General features: G+C 37.0%; 1 protein-coding gene across 17 annotated transcripts in view; it reads left to right on the top strand.

Moving 5' to 3' along the window:
* Positions 1 to 17,695, top strand: part of Cflar (CASP8 and FADD like apoptosis regulator) — a 57,600-nt gene extending 39,905 nt beyond the window's left edge. For 14 of the 17 annotated variants that reach the window (XR_011709093.1, XR_011709089.1, XR_011709085.1 and 11 more), the window contains 3 exons: positions 695 to 911; positions 5,165 to 5,292; positions 14,132 to 17,695. Coding sequence is in view for 1 of the 17 variants with exons in the window: in XM_071618916.1 (XP_071475017.1) it covers positions 695 to 833 (139 nt within the window). In the remaining 16 variants the exon portion in view is untranslated. Of the gene's footprint in view, positions 1 to 694; positions 4,107 to 5,164; positions 5,293 to 14,131 lie in introns of those variants that run through there. The other 3 variants (XR_011709087.1, XR_011709088.1, XM_071618916.1) reach the window with 3 other exon arrangements.
* Positions 17,696 to 23,160: the final 5,465 nt, after the last annotated feature.

Below are 23,160 nucleotides of genomic sequence, written 5' to 3'. Positions count from 1 at the left end.
AAGCATAGTATATGCAATGTAGATATATGGTGCTAGCTGTGGTTTCATGCACCCACTGAAGCTCTTAGAATGTATCTTCTGTGGATAAGGGGCTGCTGTAAACATTTTTGATGTTTATTGTCAAGAATGCTTTCCTAAAGGAAACACTGGCATCCTGGTTTCTAGATAGGCTGAGGGAAGCCACAGTATACCTTAAGAGGCCTTTGTAGTGCCTCTTAATTATAATTGAGAATGATATTTTTGAGCCGCCTGTTGAATGCATTCTGGGTTGTAGCTCTGAAGACCCAGGAACAAATCTCACAGCTTTCTTTCCCCAGCCCCCTCCATGGTGGTGCAGCAGGAAGGGAAGGGCCTTAGCAGGAACAAGTCGGACTTCAAAGGTTGATGCTCTATGGGCCAGTGGTATTATTGACCCTTTACACCCATCCTGCATTTGCATAGTTGACCCAGGTGGGTTATGGTCCAGCCAGTGTGTTCTCAGAATAAAATTCTGCTCTCTACAGAGAGGGAACTGTGGCTGTTGGACCAGTGCCACCAACTGGTTTGGATCATTCTTGAAGCAGCTTGTGGAATGTCTAGAAAGGAACAATTTCAAAGAACTTTCACATCTGTCGGCTTATTTTACCCTAATGACAATATGTCTTCTCTTTGATATTTGCTTGACATTAAAATTTGCCTTTCTCATTTCCTCCAGAAAACGCCCACTTCTGGATCTCCACCTTGACCTCAACCGCAAAGTGTATGATTGGAACAGCAGAGTTTCTGCCAAGGAAAAGTACTGCCTCTTTTTGCAACACACCCTGAGAAAGAAACTCATCCTGTCTCCCACATGAAAACCCCAAACCTTTCTTCACCTGGAGGTCTCCATCTCTAGAGAGAGAGTGGTTTTCAAGCATGCATGCATGTGAATGGTATGTGGAATAAGATCCTATACAATGCTGAAATTATCTTCTATGAGGAGTGCTTGACTGGAAGTGGGGTTTGAACTGTCTGAGAAGAAAGTATCGGCATCTGTTGCTGAAAGAGCTGGCCAGGTCAGCCTTGGGAGGGAAAAGCTTCAAAACAACAGTTGAGCACTGTTGAATTGGGCAAGTACCAATCAAGTGAACCCAAGATACAGAGATCAGCTTTTAGAATGTATCCAATTAACCTGTGTGTATCCATACTCCATCTTAAAAAGTAAGATGCAAATGCAGATTGAGGAAATCAGAACACCACAAACACGGTCTTGCCTTCTAGAAACAACCACAGTTAACCAAAACTTTGTGTATCACCTGGCAAATTTTTTTCCTGCTCCCAAGATTTAAGTGTAAGAGAAAGGTTATCTTAGTCCATTTGGGCAGCTACACCAAATGATCATAGACTTGGTAGCTTAAACAGCACACATTTATTTCTTACAGTTCTAGAGGCTAGCAAATCCAAGGTGCTGTCAGATCCTGTGTCTGGTGAGGGCCTTCTTGGTTTTCAGAGAGCTATCTTCTGTTCTCAAATGGCAGAAAGAGAGGGAGAGGTTGGGGAGGGAGAGAGACAGAGAGAGAAACTTGTAATACACCTTCCTGTCTGATTTTGAAACAATTAATCTATTACGCCTTCCTGCCTGAAAGGAGACTATGCTTTCAAAGGCAAGTTTAAATGTGAAATTTAAAAAAATAATTCTTACCCCGTAAATAGAAATAGCATGTCAATTAAAAATCAACTTTTAAGATTCAGTGCTAGTTGAACTGAAAAATTCCACTAAAACTTTGATCCTTAAATTAAAAAGTGAGAATTAGAGTGTTACATTATTTCAGTAAATACTTCAACTATTACATAAATTGCTAAAGTTCCAAATAAAACTTTAGTAACCAATTAATTTGTGATGTGAACAACAGTCATTGGAAACACATGCCTTTTGGTGGAAAAGTGATTCCAAAGAAAAACAATAGTTGGTACAAACATTTCCATGAAGCAACAGGCTGGAAAGATGCAAATTCAGCTACTGAATTGACCTTATCTATAAAAAATATTTAACCTTTGCTCAGTGTTAAAGTAACTGAGAGACAGCATTAGCCAATCCATTACCAAGGAAGTATTCTTCTGCATGAGGGAGATTAGAGAATATTGACAGACTAAAACTTAATATAGACAACACTGGTCACTAAAGCCAAAAGAACTTGACTTCATCCTGGAGCACAAAACACAATTTGTCTTTGGTGCCACCTACAACATGTTTTGTTATCATGTTGAGACTTCTCATTCAACATTGTATTGGCAGATTTAGATAATGTTTGAACAGGAAAGAGGTAGTATAGTAAGCAGTTATTTTAAGGGTATAATATATTTTAATGTATTTAGAACTGTAAAGATTTGAAAACACCACTTGAAACGTTCAATTATACTGCTGCATTTTATGGACATAAAATGTATGCAAAGGAAACATCTTTAAATATGGGTGATTTGCTGAAAGAGTAGGATCTTGATGTCTTTACTAATTTTAATGACAAGACATACATATGTGTGTTCATGTAATTATATGATAATTAAATAACTTTAACATTAAGAAATAAGTTGCTTAGAGCCTTGCTAAATTGCTGAGGCTGACCAAGAACTTGTGATTTCCTGTCTCAGCTCCCAAGTTGCTGGGATTACAGGCGTGCACTACTACAGCTGGCTATTATTTCAAGTAATCTTGCTGTTATTGTTTAGTGAGTGGGGGACTCCTGCAGTTATCTTTATATTTAATCTTTGCTTAGGGGCATCAGGAGGAAATGCTGTGTCTGTGTGGCCCTGTGAACCAGCACCCCATGTTAATTATTATAGAGAGAATGTAAGAGGAATCTTAATACAGCTTTGGTTGCCTTCTGCAGTTCCATCTAGACCAAGTGACAAGCATTTTCCATTTATTCTTTTTATTATCATAAACAATTACAGCACCTTGTTCTTTTTTTGAGGCAGTAATTTACCCCAAAATGCCATGTATAGGGGCTGGGGTTATGGCTCAGTGGTAGAGGGCTTGCCTAACGTGTGAGGCACTGAATTCAATTCTCAGCACTGCATATGAATGAGTAAAATAAAGGTCCATTGACAACTAAAAACTATTTTTAAAAATGCCACGTATAGCATCTTCTTTGCTTCATTCCAATATTGTAAATACTCAAAAGAAACATAGTACTTATTTATATATTTTTTTAGTTTTGTAGATGTTCATATGTTACTAAGATAATATAAATAAAGCTATAAATTTAGCAAATTAATTTTTTTTCTGTACTGGGGATCAAAACAAGGGCCTCATGCATGCTAGGCAAGCACTCTACCACTGAGCTACATCTTCAACCCACTATCAAATTAAATTTCTATATGTAAATATTGATGAGTTTACTTAGACACTTTATTCATTTACCTGAAATCACAGATCTAATACCAAGCATCAGTCAATCCCTTAATCTCAATGAAAAGAGTGATGAGTGTTTTCTTTGTGAGTCTTGCTTACTAACAAGGGGTGTTTTGCATGGAAGGAAGAGGGATTGTGATTACAGACCCAAAATGCATGGGAGGAATGAGGCCTTGCCTTCCCTTCCCTACATCAGAATTGTTTTGAGGATGAAATGAAGCTTGCTTATGAGCATATTTGGTTATGCCATTGAATGTAAGCTATTAGGCAGGTTGTACCACATCTTGAAGAATCCATAGTATTTGAACAGGTTGAGGTGAAGAAGAGGAAGTGTTGCAGGAGAAGACATGAATCAAGTGAGGGAGTGCTTGTGACAGAGCCCTGTGAGACAGTGTGAGTAGTGGTGAGTGGTAAGCTAGGAGATAGCTGTGGTGTATGTGTGGGGAACTTTGAAGACCACTGTATTTGTCTTTTATCCAGTTGTCCTATAAGTTATTTTCCTTATTTTAAAGTGGAATCTTTGATTCCTTCTTTTATGCTTGTATATAAGCATTGGATTTTCAAGTGCTTTTCTTTTTATTTTTCACTGTCTATAATTTTTAATGAAATATTTTCAACATAGTAAGAAACAATTCTGAGTGAAGGCTCATGCTGATAAATTCATAAATGAATAAAGTGTCTGTTTTATTTATTAAACTTATTTATTACCTGTTTAAATAAAATGTTCTAAAATATACATGGAGACTTATATTTCTTTAAGGCAATATAAGAGATAAGAAAGAACAAAATTGGTGGTTTAGAGGAAGTCTGTACTTTCCAGTTACTCCACAGCTTGGGATTTGAGCAATGGGAATACTGCTCAGCTAGATGGGTGACTGAGGGAATTCACCAAAATTCAATAGAGGATGGTCAGACATAGAGAAACTCAGAAATTCTGGTGTTTCAAACAGGAATAAAAAGAGCTCATCAGTGTCAACAGAGGGTGGCAGCACCTCCAGGTCACTGCAGAGAGGAAGGACAACACAAAGGGAGAGAGAAACACAGCAGACAAATTTGGCACTGGAACACCTGTAGAATAAAAAGGCAGCTGGAACTTAGCTGATCCAGAGGCTGCACAGAAAGCTGATGCCCTGGATCTCTCAACATGGGAGTGAAGAGCTGAGGCAGTGAGACAACTGGTAGAGGTCATGAAGGAACTTGTTGCTGCAGGAACCCAAGAGAGCATTGTGAATACTGTCATACTGTCCCAGCCAGTGTCTACTGAGGCATAGGGTACACCTAGCAATTGAAACAGGCACAGAGAAGATTGTAATCATGGAGATTTAGGTCAGAGATACAATAGGGAGTACAGCTCTTTCCCTTCAAGTCTGTTGGCTTGGACCACCAGCTGAAGAGGGTCAGGAAACCTGAGATGCAGCTCAGGAAGGCCATATTCACAGGTAGTAGAGTGTCTGAGACCCGCTGTGCCCACTTCATCCAGGGTGGTTGGTTACCCAGACCTACAAATAGAATTCTGGGGAGGCTCCTGAGATCCACATGCCCAGAAGAGATCAGCAACTACCTGATCTAGTTTCTCTGGAGTAGATACCATCTGACAAAGTTCCAAAATTCTGATCAGAGCTAGACTTCAGCCAATGGAACTTCCCATTTAGAATTCTGCAGAAGCTCCACCCTGGGAGCACATCTGTCTAGTCTGTCCAGACAAAACTCCAACAGACACTGCTTTCCATTCCATTCTACTTAGTACTGGTGAGTAGGGAAGTCGAGAAGCATTTCAATCTGTTTTGATTTCAGGCCACTCCAGTCAGCAGCTTGGTGAGCAACACAAAAACGAGAAAGGGTTTAATAACCCTCAGCCCTTGCTTTCTCTAAGGGGTGCATAACCCAAGAAGAAATGGAAAGAAGGACAGTCTGGAAGTCTGGTATAGTCAATGAACGTCTATCCTTGTCAGTAGTTTCAACCACCTTTCTTCAATTTTTCTTTAAGATTTTTTCTTGTATTTGCTGACACACACACACACACACACACACACACACACACACACACACACACATATATCTTTTTATCATTTTTTTCTTTTTTCTTATCTTTTTGTTAATATTATTTTTTTTGGTACTGGGGATTGAACCCAGGGGCACTCAACCACTAAGCCACATCCCCAGCCCTTTCTATATTTTATTTAGAGACAAGTTCTTGCTAAGTTGCTTAGGGCCTTGTTAAGTTGCCCAGGCTGGCTCTTGAACTCTCTATCTTCCTGCCTCAACCTCCCCAGCTGCTGGGATTATAGGCATGCACCACCACACCTGGCTTGTTTTGTTTTTTTGAAGGTATTTTTAAGTTTTAGTTTTTATCTCTTGTTAATTTCTCCACTTTCTTCTCTCTGTAATAACCAAATTATCTTGTTCTTTCTCTATCTCAGTCTGTATTTTGTTTCTTTTATTTTTTCCTCTCTCCTTCTTTATGTCTTCACATGCTACTTCTCTTCTCTCCTTTCACCTTTTGAATATTCCTTTTTCTTTAAATATTTATTTTTTAATTGTAGTTGGACACAATGCATTTATTTTATTTATTTATATGTGGTGCTGAGGATAGAACCCAGGGCCTCACACGTGCTAGGTGAGTGCTCTACTGCTGAGCCACAACCCCAGTCCACCCCTTTTAAATGTTCTTAACTTCCTTTTGCCTTCCTACTCCATTTTCTTTTCTCTGAATTATCTGTATTTTTATTATATTTAAAAACCATTTAGTTTATATAACTCCTGCCTCATCATTTATGTTGCAGTGGCCGTTGGTGTTGTGGATGTTGTAGTGGACACCTGGTGTTTACTTTAATGACATGTCTAGTTCATGCCTGTAGTTTGTTTTTGCTATTGTTAATTTCCAACCCCACCATTCTTGTTTGTGTGGTTATTTAGAGTTATAGATATCATGGTAGGTTCCTAGTATTTACTTTAATGCTGTATATTGTTTTCTGCCTTTGTTGCTGGTTTTTATATCCCCCTTTTCTGTGAGGTATTGGAAATCTAGTTATACTGCTGAGCTACACCCCAAACCCAGCTAAAAGACAGCACACTTGGTCCCAAACCCACTCAAACTTCAGCAATACTTTAACACACACATACACACACACACAAAATAGAGGAGCAAAAAACTCCCACAGAAGCCCTCTATAGAAACAGCTAGGGAGGGGCCTCAGGTCCCATTTGTGAACATCTGCTCCTATGGCAGATGTGGATATCACACCTATGTAGAGACTCAACCTAGAGCACTCCTAAATTACAGACATACAGACTTGTCAAGTTTAGAAGAGCTACCACAGAGGGCATACCTTATATGTCCTGCTGTATAAAACACAACTGCCTGATCTGCTAGAAGGATCACACTCTTGTGTGTCCTACAGAAAAAGTGGGATCTTAAGCTCCAACACATTACAGTGCTATATCAAAGTGTACTATCATCCCCCCAAATGATCAGGGAAACTATACTAATAACATCCACTTGGAAATATATTCAACAACTTACAACACTCTGATGTCCCAGAACACATTACCAAGAGAAGGTTGTACCTTAAAAAAATCCCTCCCATCAAAGTACAAGAGAACTCTGTCCCAACAGATGAAAAAATCATAACACAAAATAGAAACATAAGAAATATAAAACAAGGTAACATGACATCTCCCAAGGTTTATAATTCACCAACAACTGACTCAAAAGATATTGAAGTAGATTGAAATACTGGATTAAGAATTTAAAAGAATACCAGGTGTGGTGGTGCATGCCTATAATCCCAACAACTCAAGAGGCTGAGGCAAGAGGATCAAGCCAGTCTCAGCAACTTAGCAAGGCCCTATGCAACTTAGAGAGATCCTGTCTCAAAATAAAACATAAAATGGGCTGGGGATGTGGCTCAGTGGTAAAGCCATCACTATGATAAATTCCTAGTACCCCCCCAAAAAAATTTCAAAAGAATAATTATAAAAAGAGCAGCAAATTCCAAGAGAACACAGAAAAACAATGAATTAAGGCAGTCAGTACAGAATATGAATGACAAATTTAAGAGATAGAGATACAATAGAAATCATGAAGTTGAAAGGTATAATGAATCAAACAAAAATTCAGTTGAAAGTCTCTCCTTTAGAGTAGAACAAGTAGAAAACAGAATCTCAGAGCTGGAAGAGAAAGTGTTCAGCCTTTAATATTTAGATGGTAATAAAGAAAATAAATAACAATGATCAGAATATACAAGAACTCTGGGGCATTAGGAGACCGAATTTAAGGATCACTGGAATTGAAGAGGGATCTGAGATACAGACATAGCATAGATAACATGGCATAGATAACCCTTTCAGGGAAATAATAACAAAACTTTTCAAACCTTGGAAATAAGATGGACATCCAGATATAGGAGGCATGCAGATTAAAACATTATGATTAAAATGCCTAACACAGAGAACAAGGATAGAATTTTAAAAGCTTCAAGAGAAAAACATAGTGTCACATGTAAAAAGGCAAGCCAACTAGAATTACTTTTGATTTCTCAAAATAAGCTCTAAAACTCAGGAGGGCATTGTTCCAAGCTCTTAAGGAAAATAACTGTCAACCAAAATTTCTATATCCAGAAAACTATCCTTTGGAATATAAGGGAAAGAAAAACCTTCCAAAATAAACAGAAATTAAAATAATATATAGGAAAAAAGAATGTATGCCTACAAAACCAGCATGACAGAAAATACTTAAAGAAATGCTATATATGGAAGAAATTAAAAACAAACTCCAGAGCTCATAAATGGATGAATCTCATTAGAAGAATAGCTAAGCAAATGAGAAACAAGACTGAATTATACATTAGAAATAAATCAAAATTGCAAGAATTAATAAACATTTCTCATAATAACACTGTAAATGGTCTCAACTCTTCAAAAAAGACAAAGACTCAGACTGGATTAAAAAACAAGATCCAACTATATGTTGTTTGTAATCATCTCATAGGCAGAGACAGCCACAAGTTGGAAATGATAGGAAGGAAAATGACATTACATGTAAGTGGAGCCTCAAAACAGGCAGAAGAAGCTATTCTCATATCTGACAAAGCAGATTTCAAGCCAGAATTATTCAGAAGAGACATTCACTATATACTGTTAAAGAGAACAATCCAACATGAAGACACATTGATACTATTTATGCCCCAAACATCAGTATGCCCAATGACATAAAAGAAACACTACTCAACATAAAGACTCAGACAGATCCCAATGCAATAATCCTACCTCTCACCAATTGATAGGTTATCCATACATAAAAGCAGTAAAAACTCTTCATACCTAAAGTATATTATACATTAAATGGACCTAACAGACAAATACACTTTCTTCTCAGCCCCTCATGGAAGCCTCTTCAAAATACCATGCTTTAGAACACAAAGTAAGTCTTAGCAAATATTTTAAAAACTGCTAAAGTTTCTTGCATGCACCTTACTAAATCATAGTGAAAAGAAACTAGAAATCAATAGCAATAAAAACAACAGAATTTATGTGAAAATATGGAGTGATTAAATAACACATTTTTGAAAAATGAATGGGTCATCTAAGGATCAGGGAAGAAATTTAAAAGTCTAGAAACAAATGAGAACATAGTTAAAAATGTATCAGAATGTCTAGAACACTAGAAGGCTAGACAAGAGGAAAGTTTATAGTTATGAGTGCCTACATTTCAAAAAACAAGAAAGATTCCAGACAAACTAATGATGCATCTCAAGATCTTCAAAAAACAAGTCAATTCCAAAACCAGGACAAGAAGATCAAAGACAAAAATCAACGAGATAGAGAGTAGTAAAGCAATACAAAATATCAACATAATGAATAATTGTTTATTTGAGGTGATAAACAGATTTGCTAAGCCCTTAGCCAAACTAACCAAAATAAAGAAAAAGAGCCCCCAAATTATAAAAATTTGAGTTAAAAAAGGAGCTATGGCCACAGACCTCACTGGAATCCAGAGGTTCATTAGGGACTACTTTGAAAACTTGTGTTCCAATAAATTAGATAGAAATAGATAAATTTCTAGACATATACAACCTACAAAAATTGAGCCAAGAGGCTATACAAAACTTAAACTAACCAATAATAAACAATGATATTGAAGCAATGATAAAAAGCCTTCCAACAAAGCAAGCCCCAAGATCAGATGAATTCTTATATGAATTCATATTTAGAGAAGGACTAATGCCAATAAGTTCCTTAAATTATTCCATGAAATATAAAAGGATGAAATACTTTCAAATTCATTCTATGATGCCAGGATCATCCTGATACCTAAACATATAAAAGAAGGAGAACTACAGATCAACATCCTTGATGCACATAGATGCCAAAATCCTTAATAAATATTGTCAAATCCTATTTAATATCACATTAAAATAATGTTCATCATTATCAAATTGGTTTCATTCCAGGGATGCAAGGATGGTTCAACATTCTTGCAACAAGTGAAATCAATAAATGTAATTCACCACATAAATATAATTAAAGATGAAAACCATAGTCATCTTAATAGATGCTGAAAAAGCTTTTGTCAAAATTCAGCACCTATCATAATATAAACAGTAAAGTAACTAAGGATAGAAAGAACTTACTTAAATATCATGGAGGTGGGGCTGGCATTGTGGCTCAGCAGTAGAGCACTTGCCTAGCACGTGCAAGGCCCTGGGTTCGATCCTCAGCACCACATAAAAATAAAGATATTGTGTTCAACTACAACTAAAAAAATAATAATAAATATTTAAAAAATATCATGGAGGTGATACATGACAAACCCAAAGCCAACATCATAGTAAATGGGGGAGGGACAACGGAAAATATTTCCTCTAAAATGAGGAACAAGACAAGGAAGTTCACTCTCACCACACTTATTTAATAGTACTTTGAAATTTAGGTAGAACAATTACAGGAGAGAAGGAAATAAAAGGAATACAAACAGGAAAGAAAAAATAAAATTATCACTGTTGGAAGATGATATGATCCTATACTTAGGATATTCATAAAGCTCAACAAGAAGATTTCTATAGTTGATAAAAAATAAACATAGTGGAATATAAGATCAACATATAAAAATCAACAGCTTTCCTGTATGCCAATAATAAAGCTGCTAAGAAAGAAGACAGGAAAACAGTTCCATTCACAACAGCCACAAATAAGCAAATGAGTTGGTTGTGGTGGCGCACATCTGTAATCCCATTGGCTCGGAAAGCTGAGTCAGGAGGATTGTGAGTTCAAAGCCAGCTTTAGCAACAGCGATGCACTTAGCAACTCAGTGAGACCCTGTCTCTAAATAAAATACAAAATAGGACTGGGGATGTGGCTCAGTGGTTGAGTGTTTTTGAGTTCAATCCCCAGTACCAAAAAACAAACAAATGAACAAACAAACAAAAACCTAGGGATAAATCTAACCAAGGAGGAAAAAGACCTCTACAATGAAAATTATAGAACACAGAATAAAGAAATTAAGAAGTCTTTAGAACATAGAAAGACCTCCCTGTTCTTTGATATGCAGAATGAATATTGTTAAAATGGCCATAATACTGAAAGCAATCTACAGATTCATTGCAATCCCCATCAAAATACCAATGACATTTTTTAAAGAACTAGAAATAATAGTCTAAAATTCATTAGGAAGAATAAAAGATGCAAAATAGTAAAAACAATTAGAGCAATTCAGGAAGCATCACAAAACTTAATTTCAAATTATAGTACAGAGCTATAGTAACAAAAATTTCATGGTATTGGCATAAAAACAGACATATACACCAATGGAATAGAATAGGAGAAATGGAAACAAACCCACACAGATATAGTCATCTGATTCTTGATGCACCAAAACATATATTGGGGCCTTTTTAACAGCTAATGCTGGGAATCTAGATATCCATGTACAGAGGAATGAGAGTAATTCCCTATCTCTCACTCTGCACAAAAGTCAACTCAAAATGGATGAATGACATAGGATTTAGACTAGAAACTTTGCAACTCCTAGAAGAAAACATAAGGTCAACCCTCCCAACAAGTAGGCACAAGCGATGACTTCCTCAATAGGACTCCTAAAGCTCAGGAAATAATACTTAGAATTAATAAATGGGACAGCATCAAATTAAAACACTTCTTTACAGAAAGGGAAACAATTGATAGGGTGAAGAGAGAGTCTCCAAAATGGGAGAAAATCTTTGCCAGCTGGTCTTCTGACAGAGGATTAATATCCATAATATATAAAGAACTCCAAAACAAAAACAAAAACAAAACAACAAAATAACTCAATCAATAAATGGGCAAATTAGCTAAATAGATACTTCTCAAAAGAAGAAATAAAAATAGCCAACAAATTAATGAAAAAATGTTCAAGAGCTTTAGTAGTCAAGGAAATGCAAATCAAAACTATACTGAGATTTCATCTCAGTTGGAATGGTCATTATCAAGAATACAAATATTAGGGCTGGGGTTGTGGCTCAGTGGTAAGAGTGCTCATCTAGCGTGCACAAGGCACCGGTTCGATCCTCAGCACCACATAAATGTAAAATAAAGATATTGTATCCACCTAAAGCTTAAGAATAAATATTTTTAAGAAGAATACAAATACTAATAAATGTTGGAGAAGATGTGGGATTGTACTCAACCACTATGAAAATCAGTATGGAGGTTCTTCAACAGAGTAGGAATAGAACCCCTACATGACCAACTATACTACTCTTTGGTATTTATTCTAAAGAATTAAAGTCATATTAAAATGACATATGCATATCCATATATATAGCAGCACAATTCATGATAGCCAAGCTATCAGCCTAGGCTTTGGTTCACAGATGGACAGACAAAGAAAGTGTAGTGTGTTTATATATATATATATATATATATATATATATATATATTGAAGTTTTATCCAGCCATAAAACAAAATTGTCATTTATAGGAAAATGTATGGAACTTGAGAACATTATGTTAAGCAAAATAAGCCAAACTCAGAAACTGTCAAGAGTCAGTCATATGTTTTCTCTCATATGTGGAAGACAGAGAAAAAAGGGCAAAAAATTTAAAAGGAGAGGGTGGGGCATCTCATGAAATTAGAAGTGAGACTAGCAGAGTAGAAGAAGGGGACCAGGGTATGGAGGAGGGAAGGAAAAGTGAAGGTACAAGGGAATGAGATTGATCAAATTATGTGCATGTATGAATGTGTTACTATTATGTATAATTCTGCTGCACCAATTAAAAATTAATTTAAATAAAAATATGTATAAAAGAGAAAAGTGCACTAAAATATTTCAAATTTTTGATAGCCCCAAACTGATAATCAGCCAACTGTTCAGTAATAGGATGGAATTTTATGTAGGTAGTAAAATTAGGTAAAAATAGGAAGAGCTTTTGTTAATTGAGTTGTTATTAGCTCATTTGAAATAAATTATTTTATTTGATCCTCATAACAGCTCTATGAGGTAGGTGTTATTATCATATTATTTCTTCTCACTCATAGATGAGGAAAATGAGGCAAAGTTGTGTTAAGTCAGTTACCTGTGGTCCCCCCAAGCTGGGATATGAACTCAAGCTGTGAAGAGTCACTTCAGGGCCCATATCCTTAACCAGTTCTTTGTTTTTACAAAGAACGTTATCACACGAAAAATTTTTATTTAAAATTGTTCATATATTAATGTTACCTGAAAAACACAGGGTAGAAAATATGGTTTTATTATATTTATAGTATCTATGTTTAAAGTAAAAGCAAAGTGAAGAAATACCTCTCATTGGAAAACAAAAGGCCATAAATATTCCTAATGCGGTATTTATTAGATATGGAAGATGACAAACTCCAAAAATAGTGAGAACTGGGAAAAGGGGAGTGAGAAAGCCATACATTGAGAGCATTGAATCTTTCCCAATACATTCTTTGCTGGTGATAAAACAAACCCTGGGGAGGAGGTGTCCATCAACCTAGAAAGGCTGTCTCCAGGAAGAGGCCAAAGCATTGATCCTTTCCTAAGTGAATCCTTTCCAGATACTACAGTGACCCCAAACCTTTCATTGGGCCCAGTAAGATAAATCCCAGAGACTGACTGCTGACCCCAGAACCCCTCCCATTTTGCCCAGTAAGACAGACCCAAAATTCCTGAGTGCCCAAGCTGACATGCTCATTATTTAAGGCACCTCTCAGTATAATCTATATAAGCCCAGTGTCCTCCTTTGTTCAGAGGCTCATTTTCCACCAGAAGAGTGGGTCCATTCCCATGGACCCACTGAATAAAAGGCTGAAATGATCTGTGAAGTTTATATCTGGCTGGGTCATTTTGTGGTAACAGTGTAGGGATGACAGAATTATGACTGTTATATATATTATAATTATATATTTTTTCTCTTTTCCAAATTATCGTCTAATATTGGTTTATATATTAAAGCTAAGATGTTTCTTCCAACTTTTTTCTCATTGGTTCTTTTTTTTGGTGGGGGGGCAGGGATTGAATTCAGGGGCACTCGACCACTGAGCCACATCTACCACCCTATTCTGTATTTTATTTATAGACAGGGTCTCACTGAGTTGCTTAGTACTGTGCTGTTGCTGAGGCTGGTTTTGAACTTGTGATCCTCCTGCCTCAGCCGCCAGAGCCGCTGGGATTATAGGCATGCATCACTAGGCCTGGCAGCCCATTGTTTTTCATTGTTAATGAAATTTTCCTCTTCTTTTTAGTTTGGTCTTCACACCTGTCTCCTTTCTACCCCCTGTTTCAGTGTCAGGGAAACTTGCAACCCACAGACTCTTCTCTCAGGAGCTGGTTGTGAGGACTGATTCCCCAACCCTGGTTCCATTCCGGCTCCCCACTCTTTCCTCCTCCGGTAAGTCATCTTTCTGTTACTGTACAAATGCCGAGATAATCAGCTTCAAAACACAAAAGGTCTATTTTGGCTTATGGTTTCAGACATTTCAGTCCACAGTCACTTAGCCCTGTTGTTTAAGGCTGTGGTGAGTGGTACAAGGTAGAGGAAGCACAAGGCAGAGGAAGCTGTTCAAGCTGACAGTTTGGAAGCAGAGAAAAGGAGAGGAGGGACCTGGTTCCAATATCCTCTTCTAAGGCACTCCCTCCCCAGTGAACTAACTCCTCCCACTAGGCCTCGTCTCCCAAAGGTTTCCACCACCTCCAGTAGTGCCACCTGCTGGGACCAAGCCTTCAACACACTGGCCTTTGAGGGTCATTTAAGTTCCAAACTATTGCACTTCTCTTCCATGAATAGATTGTGGTAAGTGGTATTGAACACCTTCTCCTGTCTGCAGCAGGAATCTGGGAATCTCTTCACCCATATTCTAGGAGTAAATTTTCAGGATTAAGCCTGTTTCTTATGCCACCAGGAAGTCAGAATTTGAGGTCAATCTTGTCAAATTGGCTGCGATTTATAATTGGTAAAGTAGCCTTAAAGAATATGGTTGTCCAAACATCAACTAAGTCTGGCCAATGAGAGGTAAGCAGAAGTAACTATGGCAGCTGCAAAAAAAAAAAAAAAAAAAAAAAAAAAAAAAAAAAAAAAACTTTCCTTGAAAGATATCTATGTTTTGCCCTTGCCCCTTATTTGTCTCTTCTTCCATCCTGTTGATTAGATAGTGGATTTGATGGCTGGATCTCTAACTTCCGTGTTGAACTATGGAGGGCCATATTACAGGAATAGCTGCATGGTGAAGAATAGCTGAACACTGAATGAGGATGTTAAGGAGCAAACGCACCATACCAGCCTAAACCACCTACCTCTGGACTTTTATGTGAATGAAAAAAATCAGAATTTATATTTCTCTCAAACTGATTAGCCCAACTGATGTTTTGTTCTTTGATTAAAATATCTGGAATGTTTGTTCCTATTATAAGCTTGAAAGAAATTTGTATAGATGATTATTTTTATTTTCTAATTATTATTTAAAATGTATACACTTAAATCTGAGCTGGCCTAAATGTTTAATATGGATGATCTCGTTTTTCTTGTTTCATCTTTTGTGCTTTTTTTGAGGAGGATGGAGATGCTTAATTAAGATGGTACAGTTTGAACAGAATCGTCCTGAGAGGTGTGACTCACATGGAAAAGTCATTCTGAGTCACTCAAATTACAGACACAGCTTTTGTATTGAGTTCATGGTGAATAAGAATTCACAGTAAGAGTTTGAAAGCTACATATATAAAGCCAAATGTGAAGGAGAGAGATTCATTTTGAAAGGTTAAAGATAATCAAGATCATGACTCAAAAAGAGCCACGTCTTAAAAATCTACAATTCCTTGTTTTCCTTGCTGGGTCCTCTCTTGCAATGTAATAACCCCAAAGGTGGAAATGTAGAACTTTAATCAAGGCCACTGAATGGAATGACTGATCTTCCCAGGGAGCCACAAGAACCTCCCTATTCCGAGAATCACTTTCTACCCCCAACCTCTTTTTTTATTAACAGAGGATTGAACTCAGGGGTGCTGTACCACAAGCTACATCCAAAGCTCTTTTTACTTTTTATTTTGAGTCAGAGTTTTGGTAAGATGCCCAGACTTGCAATCCTCCTATCTTAACTGCCTGAATCACTGGAATTACAGGTGTGCACCACTATGCCCAGCTTCTTTTCTTCCTTTTCTTGTGTTACCCCAAAGCTGCAGGGCTCCAGAGCCAAGGTTTTCTACATTGGCTTCATTACATATTTAATAAGCAAACACAAGAAAATCAGTTCTCTTCAACAAATCCCTATGCAATGTCAGCTGATATCTACTAAGTACCACAAATAAACTTAACTCCCTAGGCGATAACCAGGAGGACCACCTTAATGGCAGATTTGAATCAAGAATTCAAACACGCATGTCTTGGGGCTGGGGATGTGGCTCAAGCGGTACCGTGCTCGCCTGGCATGCTTGCGGCCCGGGTTCGATCCTGAGCACCACATACAAAACAAAGAAGTTGTGTCCGCCGATAAACTAAAAAATAAATATTAAAATTCTCTCTCTCTCTCTCAAAAAAAAAAAAAAAAATTCAAACACACGTGTCTTAAGCAGCACAGTACCAGAGCCAAAAGGTAGAAACAATCCAATGTCCACCAACAGATGGGCAAACAAAATATACCCACGTTTTATATGTTTACTTATATAAATGAAATGTATCCATACAATAAAATATTATTCATCTGTAAAAAGGAAGAAAGTACATGGATGAGTCTCAAAAACATGCTAAGTGAAACAAGTCAGACATGAAAGATTACATATTTTGTGATGCTGTTTATAGGAAATATTCAGAATAGCTAAAACTGTGTTACCAGAAGGTATATCATATGTTGCTAGGGACTTTCCCAGAAGGAATGGGGAGAGAATGCTTACTGGGTATGCAGCTTCCTTTGGGGTGATAAAAACGTCTTATAACTAGATAGAAGTGATGGTTGCACAACACTACAAATTTACTAAAGTCACAGATCTGTGTACTTTAAAACAGTTAATTCTATCTCATGTGAATTTCACCTCAATAAGAAAAAGAGAGATTAGAATTGATTGATTGATTCACACATGCATTATTCTAAAAACATTTCCCCCCTTTCCCTGTCTCTCTCTCTCTCTGTCTTTTTCTTTTTCTGCACTGAGGATTGAACTTAGGGGATTCTACCACTTCTTCCCCAGCTCTTTTATTTTTTATTTTTATTTTGAGACAGGGTCTCACTAAGTTGCCCAGGTGGGCCTGGAACTTGCAATCCTCCTCCTTTATCAGATTTGTGTCTTACAAATACTTTCTCCCAGGCCGTGTTAGTCCTTTCATCTTTTCTTTCTCTTAATAATGCCTTTCACGGAGCTGAAGATTTTAATTTTAGTGAAGTCCAACTTATTAGTTATTTCTTTTGTGAATTGTGCTTTTGGCATTTTATCTAAGAAACCATTGTCAAATGCAAGGTCATCTAGGTTTTCTCCTAGAAGTTGTAGTCTTGTATTTCACACTTAGGTCTACGATCAATTTTGAGTCAATTTTTTTTGTGAAACATGTAAGACCCGTGTCTGGATTCACTTTTTACACTTGTCCTAGCACCATTTGTTGAAAAGACCATCTTCTCTACTGAATAACCTTTGTTTCTTTCTCGAAGGTCATTTGGTTGTATTTGTATGGGTCTGTTTCTGTTTCTCTGTCAGTCAGTTACCCCACCTTCTGGATCACTGAAGCTTTACCTTACATCTTGACAGTATACAATGTTGGGGAAATGTGGAGAATTTTGACTGAATTGTTTGTTTCATTTTAAACAATATGTTATAATACTTAAAAAAATAAAATAAAACCTAAAAAAAGTCTAGTGGTTTTATTAAACATGATGAATGTATTTATTTTAAACACAAGTGGCATAATATTATATTTAATACTTTCTCTCTTTTTTTCCTCTTGTGATATGGGGGACCAAACCCAGAGTCTCAGGCATGCTAAACATGTGCTCTACCACTGAGCTACACCTTCAGCCTCTTCTCTTTCTTTTCATTCATGGGGTCATGTCGATACGTCTTTTACAATTTTTCCATATTTAAACAATGGTACAAAAACCATCTTTTCTTTCTTATTTGGTAAGGACTTCCTGCCTCATATCTAGGGTTCCCATCCCCTTTTTAGTCCTTCTTCCAAGATAGGGTATGATTTCAACTATTTTATATCTTTAGTCTCTTCCTCTCTCTTCAATCCTTTAATCTAAAAGCAAACTCTGCCTCCCTTGTTGAATAAATTCCCTCTCTTTTGGGCCCTGTCCTAGGGAAACATTAAGACTAGTTTATACTATCTCCCTTCCTCTTTGCCCATTTACTTCAACTTCCCTGCCATCTGCATTTCACCTTAACCATTGTAACAAGTCTTCAGCGTTCAAGGGTGACATTCATCTTGGTTGCCTCCTCCCTGTTTCTCCAAGGATCCACTAAAGAAGTTCTATCTAGGACTTCTTGCTGTCCTTCACTTCCTGATCTTTAAATGTGGATATTCCTGAGGATCACTCTTTTTTTCCTCTATTTATATTTTGTCTTTTGACAACTTTGTGGCTTTAAGTAGTATTTCAATACAAGTGACTCTAAGATGGATTTTTATACCCTACATTCCTTTCTTCAAGTCTTTTCAATTTCTGGAAGATTTTCCCACTTGATTTTTCCCTCTGGTACCTCAAACTTAATATACACCCAACATTTAAAAAGCCTTATTCCAAATCTCCTGTCCATGTCTCCAATTTCGGCTAACAGCACTACCAGAACATCATTTTCACCCTAGTCCCCCTTCTTCTATCTTCCTGTAGCCAACTAGTTTCTAATTGGGTGAGTTCTGTATCTACTATGGTTTTTGCTCCTTGTAATGAGGACTTGTTTAAATTAAATATACCAAACTATTTTTCCCCTATTTTATTTCCTGGTAACCTGTATTTCTCCATCTCAATTTCCTCAAGCCAAGAATGGAAACTGAGATGCTCCAACCCTTGGCTCGAGCAGATGCCAGTGAAACCAAAATGGAAACATCTCTGGGCAGCACAGCCTGGCTAAGTCTACATATGTACATCTCTCGCTTTTGTTCCTATAAATTGTAATGTTTGTGTTTGACACACAGGCATATTAACTGCTTTCCCAGTTTGGGTCAAACTGCAATTAAATTCCTTTTTCCTGTTTATTATCATTTCTCTTATTTCTGACATTGGTGGGCAATCGAATTCAGTCTGCCTGAACCCAGCAGGGTCTCTGGCTTGGGGCACTGGTAACTCTGTGGGTCATCCAATTTGTCTGAGACAACAATGTTTGGAGGAAAATCTTGAAGAAGCTGAAAATGAAGAAACAATTTCGACAGATGAAGGTTTTAGATAGTTGACTGAGCTGCAATTCTATTATCTCTGCACTGGAGAATCTTGAATCTTGACCAAGCTGAGTTTAAGGAGATCCTTCAGGTTGCAAAAAAGATGGTGGTTGAGTGGCAGGTACAAACCCAAGGTGAAGGCTATGGTCCTAGTTGAGTGGAGAGGTCATAAAGGCAGAGAAACTGTAAAGGTGAGGCAGGTGGCTACTGGAACTCCAGGTCAGACACTCTGTTGGGTTTCAGAGGGCTGGATTCAGTCACCTGCCTACATCAGAAATAAGAGAAATAATATAAAAAGGAAAAAATGTATTTAATTACTGTCTGACTCGAACTGGGAAGGCAGCCAAATCTGCCTCCATTGATCCTTCAGAAACATTACAATGTAAATGAACAAAAGGCAGAAAATATACATAAATAGATTTATTCAGGCTTTGCTAGCCAGAGAGATGTTACAATTCAGCTTTCCCTGGTACCTGTCTGAGGGTGCTGGGGGAGCAGCTTCTCAGTGTCCATTTTCATCATGAGGAAGCTGGGGTGGAAAATGCAGGTTATTAGGAAATTAAAGGAAAAAAGTTGGGGAATTTTAATTCAAAGGAACACTGCTATGGCAGCTTCTGAGTCTGGGTCTTTAGTTCTGGTCATTGTATCTTTCTGGACTCTAACCTGCCACCTTACCCCACATCTCCAAAACATAACTGTAGTGCAAGGTCTGTTTCTAATACTGCCTTCTTCCATTGTCCACGGTCCAATATCTCTTCATTTGGAATTTTTGCTTCCTCCCCTGAATAGAATAAAATTTCATATGAATCTCTTCCATGTCTTCTTTCTATTTTGTATCTCAGGCTGTAATTTATTTATATTTTGTGATATGGGGATTGAACCCAGAGTCTTGGACATGCTAGACTAGCACTTACTGCTGAGCTACTCACAGCCCCTTCTGCATGATTTACTGATGAGCATGATATAGTTGAATTCAGTTTTATCTTTATAGCTTTTTCAAGCACTGAAGCTGATGCAGAGCCTGGCATACAGTAAGCCCTCCATAAATGCACATTCAATGAATTCATGATTGATAAAGAAGAAATGATTGACTCTGGAATGTTAAGTTTCATAAAATATTATGATACATTCATGATCTTGCTTTAGCAAGTAATGTACTGGACATAATTTAGATTATTATTCATGTAGTTTTATATTATAAAGTATAAGTAGTTTGTGACATGGAATTGTGACATACCCTATGTCTCCCTTTTGTCTTTTTATTGAGATATAGTTCACATTCCAAAACATTCACCTTTTTCAAGTACACAGTTCAGTGGTTTTTATTATAGTCAGAGAATTAAGTAATCATTAATTTCAGAGAATTTCCTTCCACCTAAAGAGAAAACCCTCTACCAATTATCCATCACTCTATTTCTCTTCTTTCCCCACCCTCTGATAACAAGTAATTCATTTTCTGTCTCTTTGGATTGCCTGTTCTGGGTATTTTACGTAAACAGATCATACAAATCATAGTCCTTTGTGCCTGACTTCTTTCACTTCTTTCATAGTGTTCTGCTATGCTGTGGAGTGTTAGCACTTCATTCCAATGAAGGCTGAAATATTCTGTTGCATGGATATGCCACACTTATTTATTCATCAATCAATGAAAGTTTGCATTGCTTCACTGGTTGGCTGTTGTAAATATTGCTGCTATGCATGTTCATGTACAAGGTTTGTGTGGACATATATTTTCATTTCTCTTGGGCATCTACTTAGAAGTAGAATTGCTAAGAATTACAGAAACTTTATGTTCAGTTTTTTGAGAATCTGCCAAACTGTTTTCCCAAGTTGGGGTACCATTTTACAGTCCCACAAGCAAAGTACTAGGGTTCAAATTTCTCATACCCTTGCCAACACTTGCTATTGTCCCCCTCCTCCTTAAATTATAAGCTTACCCTATTGGACATGATGTGGTGTCTCACTGGTTCTGGTCTGCATTTCCTTGATAACTATTCATGTCAAACAGGCATCTTTTCAGGTGCATATTGGCCATTTGCTTATCTTTTTTGGAAAAATAGCTGTTCAAATTCTTTCTCATTTTTTAAATTGGGTTTGTTTTTTTGTGGGTTTGGGTGTAGATTTTGTTGTGGTGATTGTTGAGTTGTTAAGTATTCTTTTCTTTTAATTCTGGATATTAGTCTCTTATCAGAATAAAGGTTTGCAAATATTTTCTCCCATTCTTTGGATTATCTTCTCACTTTCTTAGTGATGTCCTTTACAGAAGTTTAAAATTGTGGTCAAGTTCAACTGCTTATGCTTATGTTCTTGGTGTCATATCTAAGAAGCCATTACCCTATCCAAGGTAATGAGGTGTTAACAACAGTGTTTTCTTCTGTGAGTTTTATGATTTCAGTTCTTTGATACATTGTGACTTAAAAATATGTGGTGTGAGGTAAGGGTTCAACCTCATTCTTTTGCATATAAATACTCCACTTATTTTACTAATTTATTTGTTCTAATTTTTTATATATGACAGCAGAATGCATTTCAATTCATAGTACAAGTATAAAGCACAATTTTTCATGTCTCTGGTTGTACACAAAGTAGAGTCACACCATTCATGTCTTCATACATGTACTTAAGGTAATGATGTCCATCTCATTTCACCATCTTTTCTATTCCCCCAGCCCCCTCCCTTCCTCTACCTCACTGTTGCCCTATCTAAAGTTCCTCCATTCCTCCTATGCTCCCCCCACTCTCCATCCCCATTATGAATCAGCATATCAGAGAAAACATTTGGCATTTGTTTTTTTTTTTGTGATTGGCTTACTTTAATTAGCATAATATTTTCCAACTCCATCCATTTGCCTGCAATATTCCATTGTGTATATATACCACAATTTCTTTACCTATTCATCTACTGAAAGGACATCTAGGTTGGTTCCACAATTTAGCTATTGTATATTGTATATTGTGCTGCTATAAACACTGATGTGCCTGTGTCCCTGTAGTCTGCTGTTTTTTAGTTCTTTGGGTATAAATCAAGAAGTGGGATAGCTGGGTCAAATGGTGGTTCCATTCCAAGTTTTCCAAGGAATCTGCATAATACTTTCCAGATTGGTTGCACCAATTTGCAGTCTCACCAGTAATGTATGAGTGTGCCTTTCTCCCCACATCTTCACCAACACTTATTGTTTGTATTCTTAATAGCTGCCATTCTGACTGGAGTGAGATGAAATCTTAGTTTTGATTTGCATTTCTCTAATTGCTAGAGATATTGAACATTATTTCATATATTTGTTAAGTGATTGTATATCATCTTCTGAGAAGTGTCTGTTCATTTCCTTGGCTCATTTATTGATTGGGTTATTTGGTTTTTTGGTGTTAAGTATTTTGAGTTCTTTATATATCCTAGAGATTAGTGCTCTATCTGATGTGCATGTGGTAAAAATTTGCTCCCATTCTGTAGGCTATCTATGCACATCACTGATTGTTTCTTTTGCTGAGAAGGAGCTTTTTAGTTTGAATCTTTCCCATTTATTGATTCTCAATTTTATTTCTTGTGCTATAGGAGTCTTATTACGAAAGTCGGGGCCTAATCTGATATGATGAAGATTTGGGCCTATTTTTTCTTCTATTAGGTGCAGGGTCTCTGGTTTAATTCCTAATTCCTTGATCCACTTTGAGTTGAGTTTTGTGCATGGTGAGATATAAGGGCTTAATTTCATTTTGTTGCATATGGATTTCCAGTTTTCCTAGCACCATTTGTTGAAGAGTCTATCCTTTCTCTAATATATGTTTTTGGCGCCTTTGTTTAATATGAGATAACTGTATTTATGTGGGTCGTCTCTGTGTCCTCTATTCTGTACCATTGATCTACATGTCTATTTTGGTGCCAATATTATGCTGTTTTGTTACTATTGCTTTGCAGTATAGCTTAAGGTCTGGTATAGTGATGCCACCTGCTTTGCTGTTCTTGC

This window comes from Marmota flaviventris, chromosome 11 (genome assembly GCF_047511675.1).
Source record: "Marmota flaviventris isolate mMarFla1 chromosome 11, mMarFla1.hap1, whole genome shotgun sequence".
Classification (NCBI taxonomy): Eukaryota; Metazoa; Chordata; class Mammalia; order Rodentia; family Sciuridae; genus Marmota; species Marmota flaviventris.
This window is presented reverse-complemented; position numbering and strand designations above follow the sequence as displayed.